The sequence below is a fragment of the Brassica napus genome, chromosome C2 (assembly GCF_020379485.1).
Source record: "Brassica napus cultivar Da-Ae chromosome C2, Da-Ae, whole genome shotgun sequence".
Taxonomy (NCBI): Eukaryota; Viridiplantae; Streptophyta; class Magnoliopsida; order Brassicales; family Brassicaceae; genus Brassica; species Brassica napus.
The window spans coordinates 38,065,985-38,091,206 of NC_063445.1; the positions used below are offsets into that span (position 1 = coordinate 38,065,985).

The 25,222-nt window shown below is 33.4% G+C and overlaps 1 protein-coding gene across 18 annotated transcripts in view; it reads right to left on the reverse strand.

Moving 5' to 3' along the window:
- The window catches only part of LOC106447820 (hippocampus abundant transcript 1 protein-like), a 24,962-nt gene extending 6,201 nt beyond the window's left edge, over positions 1 to 18,761 (reverse strand). For 14 of the 18 annotated variants that reach the window (XM_048747933.1, XM_048747928.1, XM_048747932.1 and 11 more), the window contains exons 1-12: positions 18,069 to 18,737; positions 14,872 to 14,983; positions 8,251 to 8,363; positions 7,759 to 7,881; positions 7,412 to 7,614; positions 7,220 to 7,295; positions 6,146 to 6,232; positions 5,973 to 6,053; positions 5,682 to 5,768; positions 4,983 to 5,024; positions 3,346 to 3,424; positions 3,168 to 3,238 (exon numbers count right to left, since the gene is read on the reverse strand). In XM_048747933.1, coding sequence (XP_048603890.1) covers positions 3,168 to 3,238; positions 3,346 to 3,424; positions 4,983 to 5,024; positions 5,682 to 5,768; positions 5,973 to 6,053; positions 6,146 to 6,232; positions 7,220 to 7,295; positions 7,412 to 7,614; positions 7,759 to 7,881; positions 8,251 to 8,363; positions 14,872 to 14,983; positions 18,069 to 18,242 — 1,248 coding nt within the window. In that variant the 5' untranslated portion in view covers positions 18,243 to 18,737. Of the gene's footprint in view, positions 1 to 1,633; positions 3,239 to 3,345; positions 3,425 to 4,982; positions 5,025 to 5,681; positions 5,769 to 5,972; positions 6,054 to 6,145; positions 6,233 to 7,219; positions 7,296 to 7,411; positions 7,615 to 7,758; positions 7,882 to 8,250; positions 8,364 to 14,871; positions 14,984 to 18,068 lie in introns of those variants that run through there. The other 4 variants (XM_048747934.1, XM_048747936.1, XM_048747935.1 and 1 more) reach the window with 4 other exon arrangements.
- Between the last annotated feature and the right edge of the window lie 6,461 nt (positions 18,762 to 25,222).

Here is a 25,222-nt window from a genome sequence, read left to right on the forward strand (position 1 = left end):
GAGGGTTGGGTTTCAAAGATATTGAGAAGTTTAATCAGTCCTTACTAGCCAAACAGGCATGGAGAGTGTGGTCGGAGCCTAACTCGTTACTGTCTTGGTTGCTCAGACAACGCTATTTTAGTCGTTCATCCTTCCTTGACTGTGGCGTGGGAGTGAGACCTTCTTTTGCTTTGCGTAGTATGCTTCATGGGAGAGATCTGATGAAACAAGGTTTGCTTCAAGAGATTGGCAATGGTGAAGAATCCAGAGTTTGGCTGGACAATTGGTTACTTCCTTCAGTTCCTCGTCCTCCCCGTTATCATCAGAATGCCATTACTGATCTTACCTTGCGAGTATCGGATTTGATTGATGGTCAGACAGGGACTTGGGATCATAACCTAGTATGTCAACTTATTGATGAAGAAGACGTTAACTTGGTGTTAAATACGAAGATCAATCTCTCTCGTGCTGATAAGCTAATATGGGGTCTTTCTAAGAACGGTAAATATGATGTTAAGAGCGGGTATAAGCTTATTGATTCTCTGCTTGAACTTGATAACCAGCAAATCAATGCTCAGCCCCCTTTGGAGAGACAACTATGGTGTAACCTCTGGAAAACAAAAGCTCCTCCCAAGTTAAAGCATTTCTTATGGAGAGTGAATTCGGGGGCTCTAGCAGTTAAGGCTCGTCTCAAACACGTGGTATCCAAGTGAATCCAGTCTGCTCTATGTGTGGCCAAGGTTCAGAAACGATATGTCATGTTCTCTTCCACTGTAAAACTGCGAAAGAAGTATGGGACAAGTCAAGGTTTCCTCTCCCTCCTGCTGGCTGGTCTCAGAACTCTGTCTTCCTCAACCTGCATTATCTTATTAGGTGCAGCAAAAACACGGCAATTGGACCTTGTATGCGCCTTTCCTTTCCATGGATCCTTTGGCACCTGTGGAAAGCAAGGAATGGCTTTTGCTATGAACGTGTGACCCCAGACCCTGCAATCATTCTCCGTAGAGCTATGGAGGATACGGCGGTGTGGCTTAATCTGCATGATAATCTCCCTATAGAAGAGTATTCGGCAATGTTCATGGGTTCTGTTCCAGAGAAATGGCAGAAGCCGCCATCCTCTTTCTTGAAATGTAACGTGGGCTCCTCACTGGATGGAGGTTCTACAATAGCGGGAGCTGCTTGGGTGGTGCGAGATGCAAGAGGAGTTGTTTTACTTCACAGTAGAAGAGCCTTTGCTAATGTATGCTCGCTGCATCAAGCCAACGTTATGGCTCTACATTGGGCAGCTGAAGCCATGAGTGATCTGAAACTTAAGAAAGTGGTTTTTGAATTCTCAGCTCTTGAGGTTAAAAAGGCAATGGACCATCCACTTCTCTGTTTTGGACATTTCCAGCCTGTCTCTCATGCCCTATCGGCGATCTATTCCATCAGAGATGCCAAGATCAGCTATGTCACAAGCTCGTGTAACCTCATTGCCAATTTAATTGCAGTAAGTGTGACAAGAGATCAAAGGTATCAATCGTACGTCACTAGGAATGGTCCTGCATGGTTAGCTACCCAGATTGGCCAGGAAGCATCAGCATGAAGGGCTCTTTTACGTAGAGCTTACGCTTTCTTCGGGTCTCCTTATCTCTGGTTTTCTTTGCTCCTACTGGAGTGTTGTTTTTTTGGTTTTATCTATTTTTATTAGCTACATTGATCCTCCTCCCATCCTTTGATGGTGCTATGTTCTTTCAAAACTCTATAATGACAAAAAAAAAATGTTTAAATCATAATTTTATATTCTGTTTTACATAGAGTAGAATTGGCATTCTACGAAGTAGAAAATGAAATCTAGTTTTTTCATTGAATCTACTATGCTAAGAATATGTGATCTACGTAAATAATAGTACTCTAAAAATATTTAGAATACACATTCCGCGCTTAACCTATCGTTCTAAAATTTGTAGAAATCAGAATCTACAGATTACTATAAATCTAAAACCGGTAGAAATCAAAATCTACACATAGCTATAAATCTAGAAACCTGTAGAAACTGAGTTTTACAGATTTACTGTATTCTACGGATAAGAATAATTAGTTCCAAAAAATATGAGAAAATATATTTGGAAATATTCAGTTTCCATATATGAGAAAAATCGATTTTCAGAAAATAAAATATAAAAAACATTCGTGGGACATAAAGTATAGGTTTAGGTTTTTTTTTATTTGAGAATTTTTAATGTTTTTTTATTTTAATATTTAACAATTGTTTTGTTAATTTTAATTTCAAGTTTATAATTGAAATTAAGGGAATTATTGCCATTTTGAAAATAATTATCCTAATGAAACATAAAAGTATAAAAGATTAGCCTAATGGGACATAGTTACTATTTTTTTGCCTAAAAAAACAAGTTTCCCTTAAAGTTTTCAAGTACGATTTAGCTATTTTCATACATATACACGATTTTTTAAGGTTCTCTTAAACTTTAATATAATAAGAATGTCATTTAGGAGTTTTAAGGAACGAAATTTTTAATTTTGTTAATATTCGCTCAGTATAAGGTATAAAATTAGTACTGAATTTAGTTAAATGTAATGTGCGTGAATATTATGAAGACCATATATGCTTCGACAAATGGCCAAACAATTATTATTTTTCATGAGATTGTGAATACGAAATAAGTATTTCTCGAAACATATGTTTATTATCTAAACTCTCATGAAAAAACACTAATTGTTAACCTAAAATAGCTCTCTTTAAGAAACGAAACGTGCATTGAATCAATATAATAAAGAAAAAATCAATATCTTTTCCGGACACCATCTGGTGGTTTTTATGCATCAGTGTTATGGATTTTGTTTGTTTTTACTCTTATTCCAGAGAATTTGATTTAATCTGAGAGTTTAAAAATATATGTTATGCCTTCATGAAGGTATTTTGTGGATTTGGTTCTGATTTTACAGACTTAGAAGTGTTTGTTTTTTTTTTTTTTGGCGACAGAAGTGTTTGTTTTTGTTGGTGGTTTTGCCATTATTAACTTCTCTTTGTATTTTAGGGGTCTAAACCTAAAAACATTTGAAAAAGGTTCAGTTTTCATATTTGATCAATATGAACCATAAATCTGGTTTAAAAAATGAGCTTGCATAGGGTCCATGTTTACTTTGAGATTTCAATTTAAAATGCAGAATGGCAAAAGTTATATTACCATAGTAAACCCCGCGCACATAAGACTGAACCCTGGGAAATGAAATGGTGCTCTTTCAGACAAAAACCAGCCTAGAAGAAGCAAAGAAAAGAGCACTTGTGTCAGTTGCAAGTATTGTCTGCTTTTTAATACAAAATGCCCTGTATTTTTAATTGTTAACTTTCAGTAGTTACTGAACCTGTTAGAGGTGAAAATGCTAGCGGAGAAATGACGTTTGCAAGAGAGCATATGCTTGAAATAATCCCTTGGGCCTTACCCTGAGTTAAGTCAGAGAGAAAGTTAAATGGACTGTTACAAAATTCACTTCTAACATAGGTCTCATTTCATTAGAATATCAATTAGTTTTTAATTCGCACTACGCGCAAAATATATCTATTAAAATATTTAAATTTATAAAATGATGAATTAAAAAGGATATTAATTAATTTAATTATATTTATAAAGTTTTATATTTTATATTAAATTGATGAATAAAATTAAATATATTTGGTGTGTGCTTGTGTGAATAATAAATTTTAATTCAAACTATAAACATTTATTTTAAGTTTTTATCTAACGAATATTATAATGCGAGATCATCATTTTAAAATAGTTTATAAAAAAATTATTTTTTTATAGCAATGCCAATATGCATAAATAAAATATAAAACAGATTAATTTATGTATTTAACCTTTAAAGTTTATGATGTTTTCTATGTTTTCAATTAAAATAAGTTAATCCATTTTTATCGCGTTTCACAAAATCAAAGTTTATTTTAATATTTTTAGGACTGTAAGAGTTAATATGTTCTTTTAATCAATTTAAAAACATAAAAACATCACACCATAAAATCCAGTAACAAAATTTTTATATATTTGTTTTTTTTATCAAATTAAAAGTATAACAATGTAATTTAATACTCTCTTAATTAAAATTAATTATATTAATCTAGAAATTTCCTTATAATATTTATAAAATATGTTAGAATACAAGTATTTATATTTTTTGTAGATTATAATATAATATAGTACATGTTTTAATAATATTTGATTTATTAAGCTATTAGCTATATTAATCATTTTAAATAATTTAATCATACTTTTGAAATATTTATTTTTATAATTTAAAAATATATATTTTGTAAATTTAAAAATAAGAATTTTTATAACATTTTATACTTATAATTAATACTCTCATTTGTAATGGTTCATCTTATTAAATAATCTAATGTATAATTAATAGCCAAAATACATGTAATGAATTTTTAGGTGTAGTTTTAATTTCAATGGTTTTTTTCTAAATTTCACATCAACAAAAAGTTGGTTCCACATGGATTCTATTTTATTAGAATATATATAATTGATGTCTTAGAAATAATTTCTTCCATATTTATCTTACATCAGGAGTTCTAGTGGTTTAGATTATTGTAAAGGAAAATTACAAGTACTTACATTTATTGAATGTGTGTGTGTGTTTATAAGCTCTTCCGCCGATTTTAGAAAAATTTATTATTTATTTAATTGCTATAATATATAATTTTTTTCTACGATATTCTGATATGGATATCAAATTTATTATATAGAGGTTAGAGCTAAAGATTAGGATTAATTTTGCTAAAGAGTCTATTTCAATTTTGTTTTTATAAAAATCATCTGTTTAGTAAAAAGTAAAATAAGAATTTAAAGTATCAAAATTTCTACATTACTTTAGTTCTGTTTACAAACTTGATACCCAAAGATTGTCATTTCTTCAATTTATTTTCAATTTTTCTTTTGCTATCTATCAAATAAAATCAAGGAAGTAATGTAGCTTCTTTTAAGCGAAGAGTTTGTTACCTGTTCATATGATGTTACTTGTTTGGAGACAATGCTCCGCATCTGCAAAATTGAACTACTAATAATATGAAATCAAAATAAAATTGGGTTATAAGAAAAGATGTTAAAAAGTTGGATTATAAACGCAGAACCAACGACTCGTTGGGTTAGTGGACGCGTTACAATGGGTTCTTGTACGGCTGATATGTCTTGCTTGAGAATGGCATCATGTTTTACTGTGTTTAGCCACCACCTTTTTGTGAAGGCATCTCTCTTCTAACTCATATATGTTGTGGTGGTGGCTCCGTGTCGAGCCGTCGGATTGAAGTGGTAGATAAGGATTTAAATTTATTTATAGAAATGAAGGAGAGTCTCCTAAACCTATTCTCAAAGAAATACAGAGAAAAGTCCTACAAAAAATCCCTACTTCTTTCTTCGGACTTCCGAATCTGATTAATTTTGTGGGACTTTTCTCTGTATATTTTTGAATTCTTCTTTTGTTGATTCTGTCACAATGTCTCTTCAAGGGTTTATTGCTATTAATTGGTATCAACAAAGTACTAATTGGATTCGTTTCCATGTTTTTTTTTGGCATGGAACCATTCTCTTAAGTCAAGAAATTTGTAATCATAATTTTACATCTAAACTTTCATTGATATGATATACTTACCATTTAGCGAAAAAAAAAGTAATGGTAAAAATGATATGTAACAAACTTACACATGACTGATGAAATATAGAGACAAGTGAAAACATGGCCGCCATATATGGAACCCACGCGGACCATGCCATACCGAGGAGGAACATCTTGAAGTTTATAACATGAGAAACAAAGACATAACAAAATAAAAGAAAAGAAAAACAGAAGTCATTTTAAGTCTCATAAATTTATATCACGAAATTAATTTAACATTGAACTATATTATATAGATTATCTATCTTCTAGTTTCCTATTTGAGATCCTAACAAGTTTAGAAAATTGTAACACAGTAGATAAGAGAAGCTGCTTACATGCGCACATCCGAAAAAAAGACCAATTGAGAGCAGTTTCTCCTCTTTTAAAGCAGGAATTAAAATGGGCATGAAGAGCAACTGTGAAATTGATTTTTTGTTAGTTATATAATGAGGATAAATATTAAATTTCACAAGTCCCTAGAAAAGTAAGCATACTAGTTCTCCTCTACCTGTGAAACAGACCCGGCAATGCCAAATATGATCATCAAGTCTGCAAACTGATCTTTGTTAAACTGAAACTTGGCCTTTAGATAGTACTGCGTGAAACAATTAACAAACTCAAATACTCTTATTTGCAGCTTTGAGAATTAAAGAAATGAACAAAATTAATCATATTAACATAACTAAACCCCAAAAACAATTGTAGTTAAATTAAGAGGAATTATTGGAATTCAGTTTGTTTAAAAATGAAAATTCACATATGTGCATAAAGTTATAAAATGCTTGTGTACGTTAACGCAATTCTAATTTCATTAGCACTTTTTCAAAAAATATCATATCAACTACACTAAATTTTATATAATATATTTGTAAATATAAGAATATAAACCAAATTAAATCAGTTAAAAATAATCAGATTTTAAACTAATTATATCAAAAATATGATTTAATTAGAAAGAATATACACAGCCCACAATATACCAAACAAGGATAACTTAACATATCAAAATTGTTATATATAAAATTAAATAACAATATAGTGATATTTAACATAAACTTATATATACATAAACTATAATAAAATTTAAACTAATAAACCAAAGTAAAATATTGATAAATTCTTATGATTTGATTATTTTGTAACCTTTTATATCTGTACATAAGTATACTTTTGAGAGAGAGAGTCATATAGTTCACACATTAACATAAATAATGTTTCTTGGAACTGTTGAATGGATGATAAAGAGAGTTACTTAATTTATTTTTTGCTGCATTGATATTCTCCTACAAATTATCATTTACCTAATTTTTCTTATTATTGTCAGCGTCCAGGGCTGACCTGAAACAATTGGGGTTTGTGACAAAAAAAAATGAAGAGCATGTGTTTTATTAATATCAAAAACTTAAATTATGAAGGAAAAAAAAGATCATGAAGAAGATAAAGGCCATAAGACTTTTGAGTCTATAAAACTGGATAATGTATGAAAATTATAAATGAGGTTTTTACTGCAAATTTTTCTTTTCATCACAATTTTAAAATTGTAGGAATTATATGCATTAATAGTTAGATGCTTAAAACATACCATAGATGAAGCATGTAGACCGGCCTCACTAAGACTACTGAAGAATGACACCATTGCAACTTGAAAAAGTGGAACGCTGGAAAATTAAAACAAGTGATTTTTTTTACTAAAACCCAAGTGAATGTAGTCTAAAACTAATATGAAAATTAATCGACTTTAGTCACTAAAAGAGTATTGAAAGAGTCGACGCACCTGCTCCTCATTAGAGAGGCCATTTCACGTACAGAACGTACTGTTCTAGATATTTGATTTCTATGTCCAGGGTAATCTTCAAGTAACACGTAACTCAATTTCTCGGTTGAAACAATGGAAGTAACCAAGCTATTGTCTCGGATCGAATCAGGTAGAAAAATTCTCATGTACACTGTTGAAAAAATTGCTACCGTTGTCGCGACCTAAAAGACAAAAAAAAAATCGAATATAAGAATTTGAAATGAATGTTCACTATAGCTATATAAACGCACATGTCTACATATATGAATGGAAAGGAAACCTGAAATGTAGATGCACATGTCTACATATATGAATGGAAAGGAAACCTGAAATATAGCGGTGGTGGATAAGAATCGAGCACAACAATTTGCACATACAAATGCGCAAGATCCAATTCCGGTAAGTATTCCAAATGCAGAGGCTCGTTGATTTTCGGATACATTATCAGCCTATATATTGTCCATAAATTTTGTGAAAATTGGAAATTTTTAAATATATATAATCATTTAAATATACTAGAGTTTTTCATAAAAAAAATTGTTTAAAAATCAGATTAAAAATGATTGTCAATACTTTTATATTTACATTCTTAAATAATTTTAAATGAAAAATAATTTGTAATAATATTAAAATTGAACTTCTGAAAGAAACATTAAGATGAAATAAATAGTTTTAATAGTTATGGTGTTTTGCAAGAAAAACCCCTATAAGTACACGTTTTGAGCTATTCGTAATTGCTTCTATCTTTTGTAATTTGTAAGTTGACGACAAAAAAGAAAGAAAAGAAAAAGGAAAAGGAAAGAACGAAAGGGACGTACCACATAAGCAAGGGCAAGACAGAACACACTTCCTTCACAAAATATGGACGTGAAAGTCTTGAGAACATAGTAGATGTAGAAGACAGACGTCTCTCTGCTATACGCTAATATAGCTGTAGTTTCAACCAAATTATATCAGACTATTCGTTGATATTTTCTAAAAAAACAAACGACAATGTGGTTTATTAATGTCCTATACCAATACTTTACAATATAATAAAATAAAATGAGAAGTTAAGAAACAATGCGGGAAGGATACGATTTAGCTAGTTTTGATGAATGTAGACATTTTTTTTTTATTTTGTATAAATGTATATTAAAAATTTTGATTTCGGATTTATAGTTTACTTTAGTTTTTTTTATTTGAAAATCTATTTGAGAAATAAACATGAAGATGTAATGCTGACAGGTTTAAGAAAATATTAGAAGAACTCACGATACATGTCAATGTTGTTCTATTGGCGACAATGTTGTCTGTTTGATGTTAGGACAGCTGATTCTAAGAGAATGGCATCTACGAAGGCTCATTAATTTATTTTAAAAGGACAAACGTACAACTTATGTTGGCTTCAAGCAACGAAGATACAAGCTGAGGAACATGCACTGATCTGAATATCACAAGAGACGCCGGTTGCCTGGTGACGAAATTCAGAAATAAAGGGGTTCTTAGTGGATTATACGAGAACATGGTTAGTCATTTAGCGAGAAATGTCAACAAATGTCTTGTCAAAGTTATTCGGAAATGTAACTGAAATTGCATCACTACGAAAGAAAGAATATGTGTGTTGTATTGTTCTTCTTTTCACCACCGGGAGAAGGATTGTCAGGACTTAAGCTCATAATGTTTCTGAGAGAATATAGGCTCAGTCATGAACGGATTATTCTAATTTTATTTGAAACAAAGCTCAGTTATTGTACACCACGGTTCTGTTCAAGGTTAAGACTGAGTGTTCTGGTATAGATGTGGTTCTACAATGTTCTCAGTGGTGTGAAGCAAAGCATGGAAGTGATCTCTTTAAATGTTGGTTGATGATAAAGATCAGTTTTACATTTGCGAGCAGCTTGAGAATAAAGAAGTTATTTTCAGAGAACTTCCAAGAACAGAGGAGCAAGGACTACATTGATGGATGTGCTAGACGTTACAACCCAATTTTTTTTTAATTTAGTTGTTCACTCAAGCAGGGAGAGAATTATGATACTGACAATGTGTAGAGAGATCAAGAGCATTAAAGGCGTGGGAGCAGCACTCATGGGGAATCTTAATTTTGCGTACACTGATTAAAGGATGGAGTGCTTGAGTATCAAGCTAAGCTAAAAAGGAGGAGAATGAAGATGCCAAATCCTTTGTGATGATCAGATGATTTTTGATACACATCATTGAGGATGCGTTGTTGGATTCAAAAACTCAGTCATCAAGGGAGAGATTGAAGATATAATGATGACTGGTTTAAGAAAGTGTTAGAATAAGTCACAATACATGTCAAAAGATGTATCAAACGTCTGTATTGTTCCATGTGCTAATCCCGGAGTAGTATAAGAAGTGGTACAAGAAGTAGTTCACGAAGATGAGCTGTCAAAGGACTGCTGAAGTATATAAGTGGATAACAAGGGCTCGACTTATACAAGCTAAGACGTGGCTTCTTAGTTGGGTAATCATATTAAATAATATATTTAAGATAAGAAAGAACTTTATTATTCTTAAGAGAAGAAAAAAGAAAGATTGTGTGGAGACCCTAAGTTTAGGGTTTAGCAATCAGATAAATACCATGAGGCCGTCAATGAAAAAGGCATGCGCCTAGGGTATTCTTGAGAGAGGCACATATGTGTGTGGCGTCGTCCCACCAGATAGATGGTGAAATCTGTTGGTGGTTTAGTTGTAGAGAACTATGCTCTGCATAAAAAAAAAAGAGTAGTAGTTGCTCTAACAATTGTAATCTAGATAAGAGTGGTAGGCACCGTATAGCAATTGTAGGTTGCGGCTTTTTCTAGTGAATGGTTTCTGGACGTGGTCCCGAATTGTGGAAAACGAGCCTTGTTATCAAATCTCTATGTGTTCTTTACTTTATGCTCATACATATTCTATATGCACTCGAACACATAGTACTAGCCATAATATGCACTTACAATTGGTATCAGAGCAGGTTCTTGATAGAAATATGTTCTTATCTCGGGTATGATCATGGATTTGTGGCTTGCATGGAGAAGTGAAGTGGATTAGAACGAAGGATTGCTCAAAAACACGGAGTAAGAGAGTCGAACTGGAGTATGACAGAAGAAACATGCACGTTTGAGTTTCAAAGGTCAAAAGGTTTCTCGATCAGCTTCATGATTTTGCTAAGAGTCATAATAAGGAACCATTTTCTGATTTCGGTTTAGTCTGTGAGCATAAAAAAATGTCAGCATAACATAACCTTCATATGTGATTAACCATGAAGAATCAAGGAACAGAGAAGGAAGATGGAGTTGTGGATCAAAGGAATTAAAACAAGTGTCTCAAAGATATTGTTGGTGAAGGAACCACAAGAAATTCATATATTTTAGTGAAGTCTTAGAGATCACTTAGCTTACATTCGGAGATCATGTTCATGGTAGTCTAGAACAAGTAAATCATCTGATAGTGAAACATTCTCTTTGGAATATTTGCTTGTCATGGGGTATATGCTTAAGAAGAAGAGACATGCGAGTTAGATCATGGCAGAGAAGAAGACCTCACATAGCTGTGAGATTCAACCGAGTTAATACCAAAGAGATTTTGTGTTATGTGTTTTCATGACGTTGTTGATGCGGTTTTACAGTTTGGTGCAAATGAAATTGGGTAAACGAAGAAAAGTTATTTTCTTGCTGATACAAAGTTCAAGACTATTTTAAGAGAGGAGATAAGGGTGATAAATGGGTGCATCAGAAATATTTCTTGGAGAATGATTAATAGTGTCAGTGATTGGGCTCAAAGATATAGAATAATAATCGGGTTTTCACTTTCTGGTGCTATTTAACATGCTGATTATAGTTGATGGTGGAATATTAAAGCCTTTGGAGATTTTGATAGGTGAAGTCGGTTAGTCACAACTTCAGAAACTTTTTATAAAATTACAAACATGTAAGGTTCGTTGCTTCAGGTTCAGAAAGAAATTAGTTAAATTTATTCTGTTGTATTTCTATCGCAACACGAGTGTGTATGAAGATGAAGCGGTCATCAGGTGTAATGAGACGCAAGGGAACATCTTCACATCAAATCTTGGGATCTGATTTGAAAAGATGTTGAGGGAGTTGCTACTGCTATAATAGAGAGAGCCCAAGAACCAAAAAGTGTGTGCATTCATATTGTTTATCAAGATGTATGATCAAATTGAGAGTGAACTAAAAGGGAAATCAGTTTTTTACATGAATAGAAGATATAACCAGAAATAGGAATGAAGTTTTCTTGTAGATAAAGGTTTCTATTAATACTTTAGTGATGAGTGTCAAACGAAATGACTTTCAAGTTAATTCAGTTTATTTGAAATAGCTGGTAATCTTTGTTTTATCATAAAGAAATTCGTGAGGTACAAAACGAAATTGTTTGTTGGTTTTGTTTGAAGATTTCTAGATGTTAGACTTGGTGCATCTAAAGTATTTGGTGATTGAAATCATGGCTGTGGAAGCTTGTGGAAGTCTATGTCTGAAAAACACCTTGTACGGATTTTCAGATTATATATGGATGCTTTGGAGTATGATTTATCCAATGTGTTGTACATGCCGTTGAGAGATTTCAAGAGACAGATGGCACTATTCAGAGATTCTTCAAAGTGAACATTCAACATCTACATCAAAGACTACACAGAAAATAAAGATTTAGTTTAGTGAAAACAACATCTGAAAGCAAAGACATGTACATTTTATAAAATAAAGATTTTCATGTGGGTGGTGAACAGAATGAAGAAAGCCTTCACCTTGGGCAGATTTTGATGCACAATAAAGAGAATTTTTAACTCCACAGTTCAAAGATATGTCATGTTATGCATCTGATACAGATCAAAAGAACTGTTGCAGAAATCAATTTTGAGATGAGTTATTCAAGGCAACATATGATGATCCAAAAGTAATCTGATTGAGTTGAAATTTTGTGAAGATCTTCATTATACTACAGTCTTGAAATTCAACGGTTGGATTGAGATTTCAACGTTTGGTTTGTCTTTTATTAGAGTTTATTCAACCTTCTTCAGGTATAGCTCATCTGAAGTTTCAGATTTTATCAGTTCTGGTGGAAAAGTCAAAAAGGGCAATCAAACGAAGCCGAAATGAAAAACATTATGGCAGAAACATTCTAAATATGTAGAATTGCATTATGATAGAAGGTATTTGGAGTCGGAGGTCAAGATCATAGTGGAATGATGGAAATTGAGAGAAACTGATTCAGAGCTGTAATAATGGTTTAAAGAGATTGAAGATTTGAAATCTTGCTCAGTGGGGCTCATGGGAAATGGCAGGGACTAAAGGATTCATCAGAGAGAATATATGTGTAGATGTGATGCTATCTAAAAATAAATATGAGTTTGTTTTCTTTTAGGTGATGATTCAGAGTTATGTTCATGGGCATCAAGCAGAATTTGGAAGAAGAGAATGTATTTGCTCAGAACTGCTAGTGCATCAAAAAAAAACTGTTATGTGCGTACCATAAGCTCAGATCTTGTTCTATTGGCGACAATGTTGTCTGTTTGATGTTAGGACAGCTGATTCTAAGAGAATGGCATCTACGAAGGCTCATTAATTTATTTTAAAAGGACAAACGTACAACTTATGTTGGCTTCAAGCAACGAAGATACAAGCTGAGGAACATGCACTGATCTGAATATCACAAGAGACGCCGGTTGCCTGGTGACGAAATTCAGAAATAAAGGGGTTCTTAGTGGATTATACGAGAACATGGTTAGTCATTTAGCGAGAAATGTCAACAAATGTCTTGTCAAAGTTATTCGGAAATGTAACTGAAATTGCATCACTACGAAAGAAAGAATATGTGTGTTGTATTGTTCTTCTTTTCACCACCGGGAGAAGGATTGTCAGGACTTAAGCTCATAATGTTTCTGAGAGAATATAGGCTCAGTCATGAACGGATTATTCTAATTTTATTTGAAACAAAGCTCAGTTATTGTACACCACGGTTCTGTTCAAGGTTAAGACTGAGTGTTCTGGTATAGATGTGGTTCTACAATGTTCTCAGTGGTGTGAAGCAAAGCATGGAAGTGATCTCTTTAAATGTTGGTTGATGATAAAGATCAGTTTTACATTTGCGAGCAGCTTGAGAATAAAGAAGTTATTTTCAGAGAACTTCCAAGAACAGAGGAGCAAGGACTACATTGATGGATGTGCTAGACGTTACAACCCAATTTTTTTTTAATTTAGTTGTTCACTCAAGCAGGGAGAGAATTATGATACTGACAATGTGTAGAGAGATCAAGAGCATTAAAGGCGTGGGAGCAGCACTCATGGGGAATCTTAATTTTGCGTACACTGATTAAAGGATGGAGTGCTTGAGTATCAAGCTAAGCTAAAAAGGAGGAGAATGAAGATGCCAAATCCTTTGTGATGATCAGATGATTTTTGATACACATCATTGAGGATGCGTTGTTGGATTCAAAAACTCAGTCATCAAGGGAGAGATTGAAGATATAATGATGACTGGTTTAAGAAAGTGTTAGAATAAGTCACAATACATGTCAAAAGATGTATCAAACGTCTGTAGTGTTCCATGTGTTAATCCTGGAGTAGTACAAGAAGTGGTACAAGAAGTCATTCACGAAGATGAGCTGTGAGGCGACTACTGAAATAAATAAGTGGACAACATCGGCTCGATTTATACAAGCCAAGACGTGGCTGATGAGTTGGATAACCATCTTAAATAGTATTTAAGATAAGAAAGAACTTCTTTATTATTAAGAGAATAAAAAGAAAAGATTGTGTGGAGACCCTAAGTTTAGGGTAGCAATCAGATGAATACCATGATGCCGTCAAAGAAAAAGGCACGTACCTCGGGTATTCTTGAGAGAGGCACATAGGTGTGTGGCGTCGTCCCACCAGACAAATGGTGAGATATGTTGGTGGTTTAGTTGTAGAGAATTATGCTCTTCATAAATACAATGAGTAGCAGTTGTTCTAACCATTATAATCGAGATAAGAATAGTAAACATAAGTGTGTTGGATACCAAATAGCAATTATTCGTTCCACCTTTTTCTAGTGAATGGTTTATGGACGTGATCCTAGAGATGTATGAAACCAACCCCATTAACAAATATCTGTGTTCATTACTTTATATATTCTATGCACCCGAACACATAGTACTAGCCGTAATATTACAAAACATATATTAAATAGATGACTGAGTTTTTATTTCTCTCTAAATTTTTTTTAATAAATATTATATAGAGAGGATATGATACTAATGAAATGTTCCAAGTATCATTCACTTGTCTTCAATTTTTGTTGTTTTCTGATATTTACCAGGTTATCTCGTGAAAGTATGTGAAACATAAATGGTACTGTTGCTTTTGCTTTTGCTTTTGCTTTTGCTTTGAAGCAAGGCATACTAGACGTGAATTAAAAAGCTTATGAAAGCTCTCAAGTGGGACCATGAGGAAACGTACCAAGAGGCAGAATGTTGAGTGCCATTGGAAGTGTGAGTAAACTTTTTCTTCCATGCTTATCTGACAAGCTTCCTACCAACGGCATCATCATCAAGGACCCCACACCCGTAATCTAATAACCGCAGATATTAAAGATAATTTGTGGAAGATACGATTCCATTTCGTTTTAAACTATATAACTAGGTATAAAAATAAAATTTACAAATGACATAAACAAAATTATGTGGTAAGAAACCATAACCAACCAAATTACTTTATTTTCTTACTTGCAATTTCGAAAATGTATGTTTTCACAGAGGGCTATATGTTTGTAGTTTCAGTCACTTTGTATCTGAAATTATTAACTTTGTCAGTTCGTTTTGCATCTTTTAAAAATTTAAAATTAAAATTTCAGATTAAATTATGTTTAAAATTTAAGTATTTTCTGTCTGAACACCTCAGTTCAACTATCTTTTTCTCAGTATGTATGTGTGGGTTTTTATTCGTTTTGGATAAATTAAGTTTATGAATATAAGTTTCAAAAAAAAATTAATGAATTTATTTTTAGTTGCAGCCTTACCCAAAACAAATAGTCTCTATAATATTATTTGAAAAGTCACTTTCCTATGTGACGCACTCACGTTAACTCTCACGGTGGTTTATTATATTAATATCCTTAATGAATTAAGTTTATTATATAATTGTCATTATTAATATTTTATTTTTATTTTTTTTCTATTAATACATTCCTATTATAACCATATTGTTATCAAAAAAGGAATTTCATATAAAAAGCAATATTTATATATATTTTTGTTTTATTTTCATTTTTTATTAATAAAACCATATTATGATGGTTTATTAATAATTGAGTTTATTATTATAACTGTCGTTATTAATATTTTATTTTATGTTATTTTTAGTAATAAATACCTTTTATAACTTATTTTTATCAAAAATGAATTCCATATAAAAGACAATATCTAGAAATATTTTCGTTTTTATTTTAGTTTTTATTAATAAAACCATATTTTTATGAAAAAGGCAATATTTTTACTATTAAAGTGCAAAATTTTAATATATTTCAAATATATCCTTTTTTAATAAAGGAAAATGTTTTACATCATAAAATTTTAATCCTAATACTATTTAAATGCTTCAAAAATAATAATAAATAAGCAACTGATTCTCATATATCTAAACTATTAAACAATCGACATCAATATAAAATATCAGTCAATCATTCATTATTCACATAAAATCTTATTCATAAAAAATATTGTCTTTCCTTGATAGGAAAACAATTTCTATGACTTCTATCCGACAATTTTGTTCTTCTTTAGATATATGCATCTAAAATCAAAATAAACATTATGACGTGTTTGGAAAAAAATATCTTAAAGAAGCTGTTTCTATTAAGATGGTTTTGATTGATAATAAGATAATTTTAAGAGCACATATCTTTTAACTTCTACTAATCCTACAATCATAAAAATCAAAATTGAAGAATAGTGACCGTAACAACTAAAAGTAATGACTTGGTTAAGAAATTCGAGAAACAATTGGTAAAATTTTATTCCAAAATAATTAACACATTTAAGATCAATTTTTACACTAGATTTTAGAAATAAATATTAGTGCCGAGTTGAATATATTTCACAAAAAATCATAACACTGCAACTAAATTATTTATAAATAAAAATTTAATTAAAATAACATGAAAATACACAGTTTGTGTACATTGTAAATTGTATGATTGTAAGAAGATTCAAATAAATAATCCTTAGAAAAACCCATGGGGTAAAAACTTCACAAAATTGCGGAGATTTTCAATATGGTTAAACAAGATAATTAATTGTTATGGTTAAAAATTGGATCAGTAACAGAATATCAACTGTACTAGATTGTCTAGTGAATCTTTTAACTATGATAAATCCTTTCTCATAAATTTCTTTTATTATACTTTTATTTTAATTTAATATTTATGATATACTACTCTCTTAGATACTCACTCCCATATGAATGGCGTTAGAAGTAAGGCAGACATGATAGCTTTGATGCAATGAAAGAAAGTGAATATGTATTTTTGTCTTCATTGGCTTACAATAAAAAAAAGACTTACAATAAGTGATTTCTTTGCACATGCTGTGCGGTAGGCCTGGGACGGATCGGATATCCGGGCAATTTTAAGGTATCCGGATCCGGATCCTTATCCGGCGGATCCATAATTTTACTATCCTTATCCGGATCCGGGGTTCTCGGATATCCGGGTGTCGGATATCCTCCTAAAAATTGTAATATCCGGCGGATATCCGGATCCGGATTTGGATCCTTAAAATAAATAAAAAATAATATTAATATATATATATAAAATATTAACAATAATTTAAAATATATATATATATATATATATATATAACATTTTTAATTATTTCTATGTACAATATTACAAAATTTACATAAAATTTATATATATTATTATAAAAATGAAAATATATTAAATAAAATTAATTTTTATATATAGATATTACTATTTTTGAAATATTTATTAATAAAACTTACGGATCCGGATATCCGGACTTAAAAATTAAGATATCCGGATCCGGCTTTGACGGATCCAACATTTTACTATCCGGATCCGGATTCGGCCCCTCCGGATATCCGGATTTTCGGATCGGATCCGGATCGAATCTCGGATCGAATCCGGATCTCGGATAAAAGTCCCAGGCCTACTGTGCGGTAAATTAGAATGGATGTTTTTGGAAAAAAGCAACCGAAAACCGTAAGCAATCCAATACCGATCAATTGAATAGTATTTTTTTTATATAAAAACTGATCGACTCTGAGAAAAAATAAATCCAAACTGAACCAAACTAAATTAAACTAAATTACACAGAATTTCCATACAATTTAAGTCTTTAAAACTGTTAGACTCAAAAGGCAAACAAATTAGCCGAAATTAAGCAATTAATTAATCGAAATTGTCATTTATACTTTTAGTGTTTAGTAAGACCATGATTAACCCGGAGTTTTTAGAGTGGGGTTCTTAGCAGAAGTTAAGAAACTGTTTCTTAACTTCCGGTAAGAACCTCATCGTAAGAACCCCGAGTTAATCATGTTCTAAGTGATAGAAGAAACGGTTATACGGATAGATAAATATGAAGTAGTGAAAATCTAAAAGTAAAAACGTAATTGAAATATATTAATTTAATACGTACAGCCTGTTGAAAGCCTGAGAGGTAAATTGCGAGGGAACACTCGTCTTTTCCAGGACATAAAGCCGCCATGCTGACGTCTGTAATGACCGGGACTACAATGAACGCCGAGAATCCGTGCAAGAAGACGGTCATGAAAAGGTGTCTTAGCCCCTGAAACGTTGTTGTTTCCTCCATTGTTAAGAGATGTCCTCTAAGCAAATGAAAAAATGTGAGTGCAGCTAAATTAAACACGAGAGAGATTAAATATAAGAATGAGGTTGCTTCCTTCGACTTCTCATTCGCTTTCAATTTTTACTTTTATGCTCTTACTTCTTGTTGGAGCAACGCCAAAGGTAGACGTCTCACACAAGTTCAAAAACAAAAAAAAAGGTAGACGTCTCACATATTTCTTTTTTCTTTTTTAAGAAAACATATCAGATCTCACTTACAACATTTATAAGAAAGTTAATTTTGGACTGATGATTTAATTCAGTTGGTAGCTTTTTTCTCCTCTCGATATACTTAATTAAAAAATGGAGAACCAATTTTCAGATATATATATATATATATATATAGAATATATCAAAATTAATAGGTTCATAAATCTCTGAATTCAATTTGAAAATTTAATATACAAGCCATCAATATATATATATATATATAAAAAAAGAAATGTTCCTTTCTGCCGAACGCGCCACATCATAAATTTGTGCGTCTTAGGAGTGAAAGGTGTTCCCTTTACCGAAATTATGTGTCATTTATTCAAGTTTAAATATAGTTTGGGCTTTTGATTGCACACAATTTTTTTTAATAAAGCTTGGTAAAGTCCATCCTGAATAAGAGAAACTCGACATTTTCTAAACACGTCATTTTCTATTTCATGGGTTGAACCCTTATCATTCTCAGTCATGGGTTAAACCTGTAAATGTGAGAACTATAGCACAAAAGTAGAGTAAAAAGTACACGAGAAAATATATATATAAAGATATATGTATATAATAATATCCTTTTAAAGCAAATTTACAAGTCTCTCTTTAAACAAAACTCCAACAAGATACCTCTTGATTTGTTGCTGATATGTCATGGATTTTACTCACTTTTATCCATGATTTATATATGTTTTTAGAGTCTTTTATATGCATTTGGAGTCTTTTTAGAGGCTTTACATGTTCAGATACTCATTGGACATATTTGAAGCATGTTCAGATACTCATTGGACATATTTGAAGCTTTTTGGATCATTTTGGAACTTTGAAAGAAGCTCTGCTGAAAACATGAAGTCGGAGCCAACTATTACAACAAACATCGATCGACGGAAGACATGAAGCGTCGGTCGACATTTTACTCCGAGGGTTTTATGATGATTTTACAAAATTACATGTTTTACCCAGAAGTTCCTAGATATTGCACCATAGGTCCCTTGCCGCCTGTTAGGCTATTTATTAAGGTTTTTCTGTTATACATAGACAGACTTTTAGAGAGGGAACACTTTGGAGGCACACATCTCTACACTTAGGAGAGAGAGCTTAGGATTGGAGAGAGATATCTGAACTTCATACGAGAGAAGATCTTGAACACCCTTGTTTCTTACTTTACTTTGTTTGCCTTTCATTATATTATATTGCAGTATTATTCAGACCATCATAATATTTTCTACGAATATGTCTGAGTAGTCTCATTGTTAGATTTGGGTTTCTTCAAAGGTTGATCTATGTATTGCTAAAATGAATATTTGTTAGGGAATTAAAATAGTTCTTCATCTAGTTATTCTTACTGCTAAGTCTAGGCTTGATCACCTTGAACTTAGACCTTAAGATTGATTGGTGCAAACTTGGTTTATCACCTGAAACTTAACTAGTATGATCTAACTTGCTAAGCGCACACAGAAGTTGGTATATGAATTTAGAGACCGCATCAAACCTGCTCGCTAAGGCTTGCTAGAAAGAACATCGATCGACACACTGATAAGTGTATCAATCGGCGTTCTGAAAGGTGTATCCATCGATACTTATGAAAGTGCATCGATTGACACATTCTAATGATTAACAAACGGAAGTTGAGATCTTAGATCTAGAAAATAGATAATCTAAACAAATGGAAGTTGATAGATTATAATCCAAGTTTGAGTTCGAAAACAATTAATATTAATAAATCCCTAATATACCAATAGAAAACATAATTGTCATACCCGAGAAATCACGTGAATCTAGCTATTAATCTTTAATTGTTTACAACCTAAATCAATCAACCGAACAACTGCTTTGTTCACCAAACCTTCAGTTATTTACAGTTTACATTTCCATCTAGCTTTACTTCGAAAACTATAAAATCTATTGTGTAATCCTAGAGTCTCTGTGGATTCGATCCCTAAGTACTACAGCTGAGCCTCTTATTTGAGAGAGTAAAGTCACTCCTTAGGGTAATTTGAGTGATATGAAATTTGGCGTCATTGCCAAGGACTCTTTCTTATTACCATTAGATTAAGTTTTAGAATATAGTCTAGATTTTATTTCTCTGATTAGCTAAAAATTATCCTTCTTACCCTGTCGACACATGTACTTACGAGAAGAATGCGTATTTCAGAAGAGCAATCAACAGCATGACAGACACGTCGAGCGACACTTTGGTAGAGGAATCGATCGACACTGAGCTATTTGACGCGATCGACGCTACCCATCCGGAAACAGGTAAGTTTTTACTTACCAATCTGAATGATAAGGAAGTAGTCCTAGGAGAACCAAAAGGTCAAAAATGCAACGCAAGAAACCAAATCATTAAAGAACAGGGGGCTGCAATCCCTGGTAAAATTAATACAAATTTAATCAATGAAATGGAACATAAATTGCCATTGCAAGACTACTTAGATCCTGGCAGGACCTATTCCAATAGGTCAGCAATCAAACTACCGGAAAACTACATAAGAGGATTTGAGAACTTGGCTAAAGGTAAAACATTTGAGAGGATGGATGTCGAAAGAGGAAACGAAGCTACAACCACAAAAAAGCGCAGTTAGTCGAAGTCAAAGAGGTTTTAGACTCACTTCACTCACTCCTCACAGAACAAAACCGGTTGATATCACTCAAATTACCCTAAGTGATTTGTATTCTCTCAAATAAGAGGTCGAGTTGTAGTACTTAGGGATCGAATCCACAAAGAGCTGGGGCACACAAAAGATCTTAAAACAGTTTATAATTTAAGCTAAGTCAATTATGGAAATAATAAATTGCAGTGGTGAACAAGGTAGTTGTCCGGTTTATTGGATTGAGGTTTTGTAAACAATTATGAGAAAGTGTTAGACTTAGGGTTTCTATTCAGGTAATCATGATTATAATAGTATAGAAGCTAGAGTAGTTTATTGGATATTCTAGAACTCAAACAATGTAATATTTTATCAACTGTCGTTTGTTCAGAATATCTATTGTTTGGATCTCTGATCTCAACTGTCGTTTGTTGATCTGGAGAAAGTTTTGATCGATATAATCAATGGATAATTAATCGATACACCTTTCAGAACGTCGATCGATACACCGATAGGGTTGTCGATCGATGTTCCTTCCTACAAGCTTTACCGAGCGGGTTTGACTTATGTTCACTAGGTTTCTCGATCAACTTCCGTTTGTTTCTAGCAATCCTAGCACAATGTGAATTAATTCAGGTAACAGACCATGCTTTCACTTGCGCTTAATTATCCTAATATCATGGTTCTAGTTAGTTACTCTAAACCACAAGCAATAAGAGCAATTCAACTAATGGATATCACAAACAACTCAGCAATCTATATTTGAGGTTAATCCTTCATAATCCTATTTGAACCTTAAACCTAACAAAAGCGAATTACTCAGACATAGCAAAGCAATTCATAACAAATAATATAAAGGAAAGCATAACTAGATTAAGGTTAGAAATACTGGAGTTCCAATACAAATCTCTAAAGGAGTCTTGGATCTTCTCTACAAATCTACTAAAAACCTTTGCTGTGTAAAACTAGAAAAGTAGGAAAAGTGTAGAAAGCATGTGTTGCCTAGAACAATGGCAGAACACATAAATATTAGGTTAAAAGTCAGCCAGGGGTATTTCTGTAAATATGTCTTAACTTGGGTTTTAAGCCGGTTGGGGTTTGCATGCTTCACCATCGATCGATGGCACAGAGTGTGCATCGACCGATGGTGGACTCTGAATGTCGACCTCGAACTTGTTCGATGTTCAACTTCGAGCTTCCTCTCATTTTTGCTCCAAAATGCACCCAAATCATCACTTTTCTCCAACGTCCCTGAACCTGTAAAAGTACTAAAAATACTCCAAAACAACATAGATAGTTCTTAAAACACCTATATACCACGGCTGAAAGTGGGTAAAATCCATGGTATGTCACACCCCCAGACTTACATTTTTGCTTGTCCTCAAACAAAACAAAGGGTAGTATGCTCGCTGATGTTGATTGTCGATCGACGTGTGTAAGTGATCGTCGGTCGATTCCGGTGTGGTAATGTCGGACATTTCCTCGGGTCATTTTTTTTATCCGACCTGCAATAAATTAAATGCGAAAATCAATAGCAATTTTGAAATAAAACTAAGTAAAATTACCTAATAGTGGGTTGTCTCCCACTCATCGCTTTGTTATAGTCATTTAGCTTGACGTTGGAAGTAGGTTGGCTAGTAAGGAGGTGGATGACTACTTGTTGGGAAACAAGTGTCTACATCTTCTTTGCTCATCTGAAACCATGTACCAATGAAGCTTCTTATGGCTTCATCTCCTCTGGTCCACTGATATTTTAGTATCTCCTTATCAACCTCATTGACATGCATCCCTTTCTGAAGGTTATTGATGCTGCGCTGGTGTATTCTAACTCTGGCCACAGTTGTTTCACAAGGTCCTCCAATCTCTGGAAAAAGTCTTCTCGCATCAAGTCTTGAAAAAAATTAATCTCATCAAGCTTGTCTTGTAACAACTTCACTGTGACCAGCCGTTTCTTCAGTTATTCGTATCCACCGTCGATCGATGGTCGAGTTACGACTCTCGATCGATATTTCAGATCGGATTGCATTTTGTCTCCGGATCATGTCCATCTCCTCTTTCAGCTCACCCATGCGTGTAGTCAGCTTCTCAATGATGTCATTAAGTGGGTATCTAGTGACATCTCTTCGGCTCTGTAGATACCATGTACTATATCATCGATATCTGCTGTGCTGTAGCTTCTTAGCTTGGGCAAGATTCTATTGAACTTCTCTGCTTGCTCTGGTAGACAAATACAAGCTGCCTCATACATTGTAGCTCTTGCCATAATATCTCTGATGTATTCCCTTGATACATGAATGATTCTTCCATCTGGTGCTCGTGCATATCCATGCTCGTCTCTTTGGTCAAGCATTAATGCGCGGATTGAATATGCTCACTAAGCTTCCTAGATCAGCTCTCGCCTTACTCTAGCAATTTAAGCTCAGTTAGGATGGATTCAGGGTGAGATGTAAGCTACCGCTTATGTCTACAACTCCTAGGACAATTTCTAGGTAGCTAATCTAGAAACATGCATTAATGATAATCCTAAAGATGAATATCACAACTTAGCAATCTATAGTTGGAGCTAATCCCTCATAACCTATTGATAGACCATGGATTTGACCCACTTTTACCCATGGTTTATAACTGTTTTAACTATTAATTATTATATTATAGAGTCTATTTAGTATATTTACCGGATCAGGAGTGATTTGGAGATAAGTGATGATTTTGGAGCATTTTGGAGATATTTGGAGTAAGCACCCGAGATGACCATCGAGATCGACCATCGGTCGATATTAAAGAGGAATAATCGATCGATGTTCACATCTTGACATCGATCGACAGAGAAGCGTGCAGAAAGCCCGTTTGGTCACAGTCGACTTGAAGCCCAAGTCTTCACCAATTTACAAGATTACCCCTGACAAGTTTTAACCTAATTATATAAGCTTTGCCAACATCTTAGAGGCAAAGTGTGCTTTCTTGTTTTACTATTTTCACAGCAAATGTTTTCTAGGATTTTGATAGATTGGAGAGAATATCCAAAGTTATATATGTGATTGGAACTCCATTGATATCTAGTTACTATTCTAATGCAATTTTCATGCATATTTGCTGTTATGAATTACTTGGCCATGTCTGAGTAGTTTTCTTATTAGATTTTAGGGTTTAAATAGGTTATGAGGGATAAGCCCCAACTATAGATTGTTACAGAGGCATCGCGGTGCAGTACCAGATGGCTCTTGATGCTTCCAGCAATGGGAACTTCAACACCAAGAATACAGAGGAAGCAGTAAAGGTCATTGAAAACCTAACATCTAGCAGCAGCACCAAGAACACTGATTTTGAGAGGAAGAGATCTGCCACTATCCTTGGGAATGATCAGATGGATGAGGTGAAGGCAAAGCTGGACAGTGTTCAAAGCTTCTCAGGAAGCAGGTCTGCTTGGTTGAAGATGCAGAGTCTGTAGACACAGAGGGGGAGAGCAGAGGAAGCAGATGTGAACTTCATCAGTGGCATTGGATTCCAAGGTTCTGGAAACCAGGGTGGAAACAGAAATTCCTATGGAAATAAGGGTAGTTTCAACCAGAGTTCACAGCACCAGAAACCCTACAGCAACAACTACAACTACAACAATAACATGAGTTATGGAAGCTCCTACTACCAGAAGCCACCACCGCCAAATCAAGAGAGCAAGATTGAGGAGATGCTGGATAGAGTTCTCGAGGGACAGCAGCGTATGACAGTGGACTTCAATGGGAAGATTGATTCTGTCTACACCAACCTAAACACAAAGTTTGAGACTTTGAGCACTCATGTGAAGAAGCTGGAGATGCAGGTTGTTCATATAGGAGAAGCTGTTAAGAGGCAGGGAGCCTTGACCAGAGGGGTAGAAGATGATGTGATGAAGCACCACGTGAATGCCATCATTGGGGATGATTTCTGGCAAGTGGTGAGAGAAGAGAAGCTGCAAGAAGGAGATTTCGAAGTAGAGAGTCTGATGAGTTTCGGCGGATCATTGGTGTCGATCGACACCAAGCCTCGAACATCGGTCGACAGAATCCAAAATCGATCGACATCCTCTACTGCACATCGACCGACAACACCTACGGAATCAACCGCATCTTGCAAAGCCGTAAGGATCATGACTCACGAGGAGTTCGCAGCAAAAAACCCA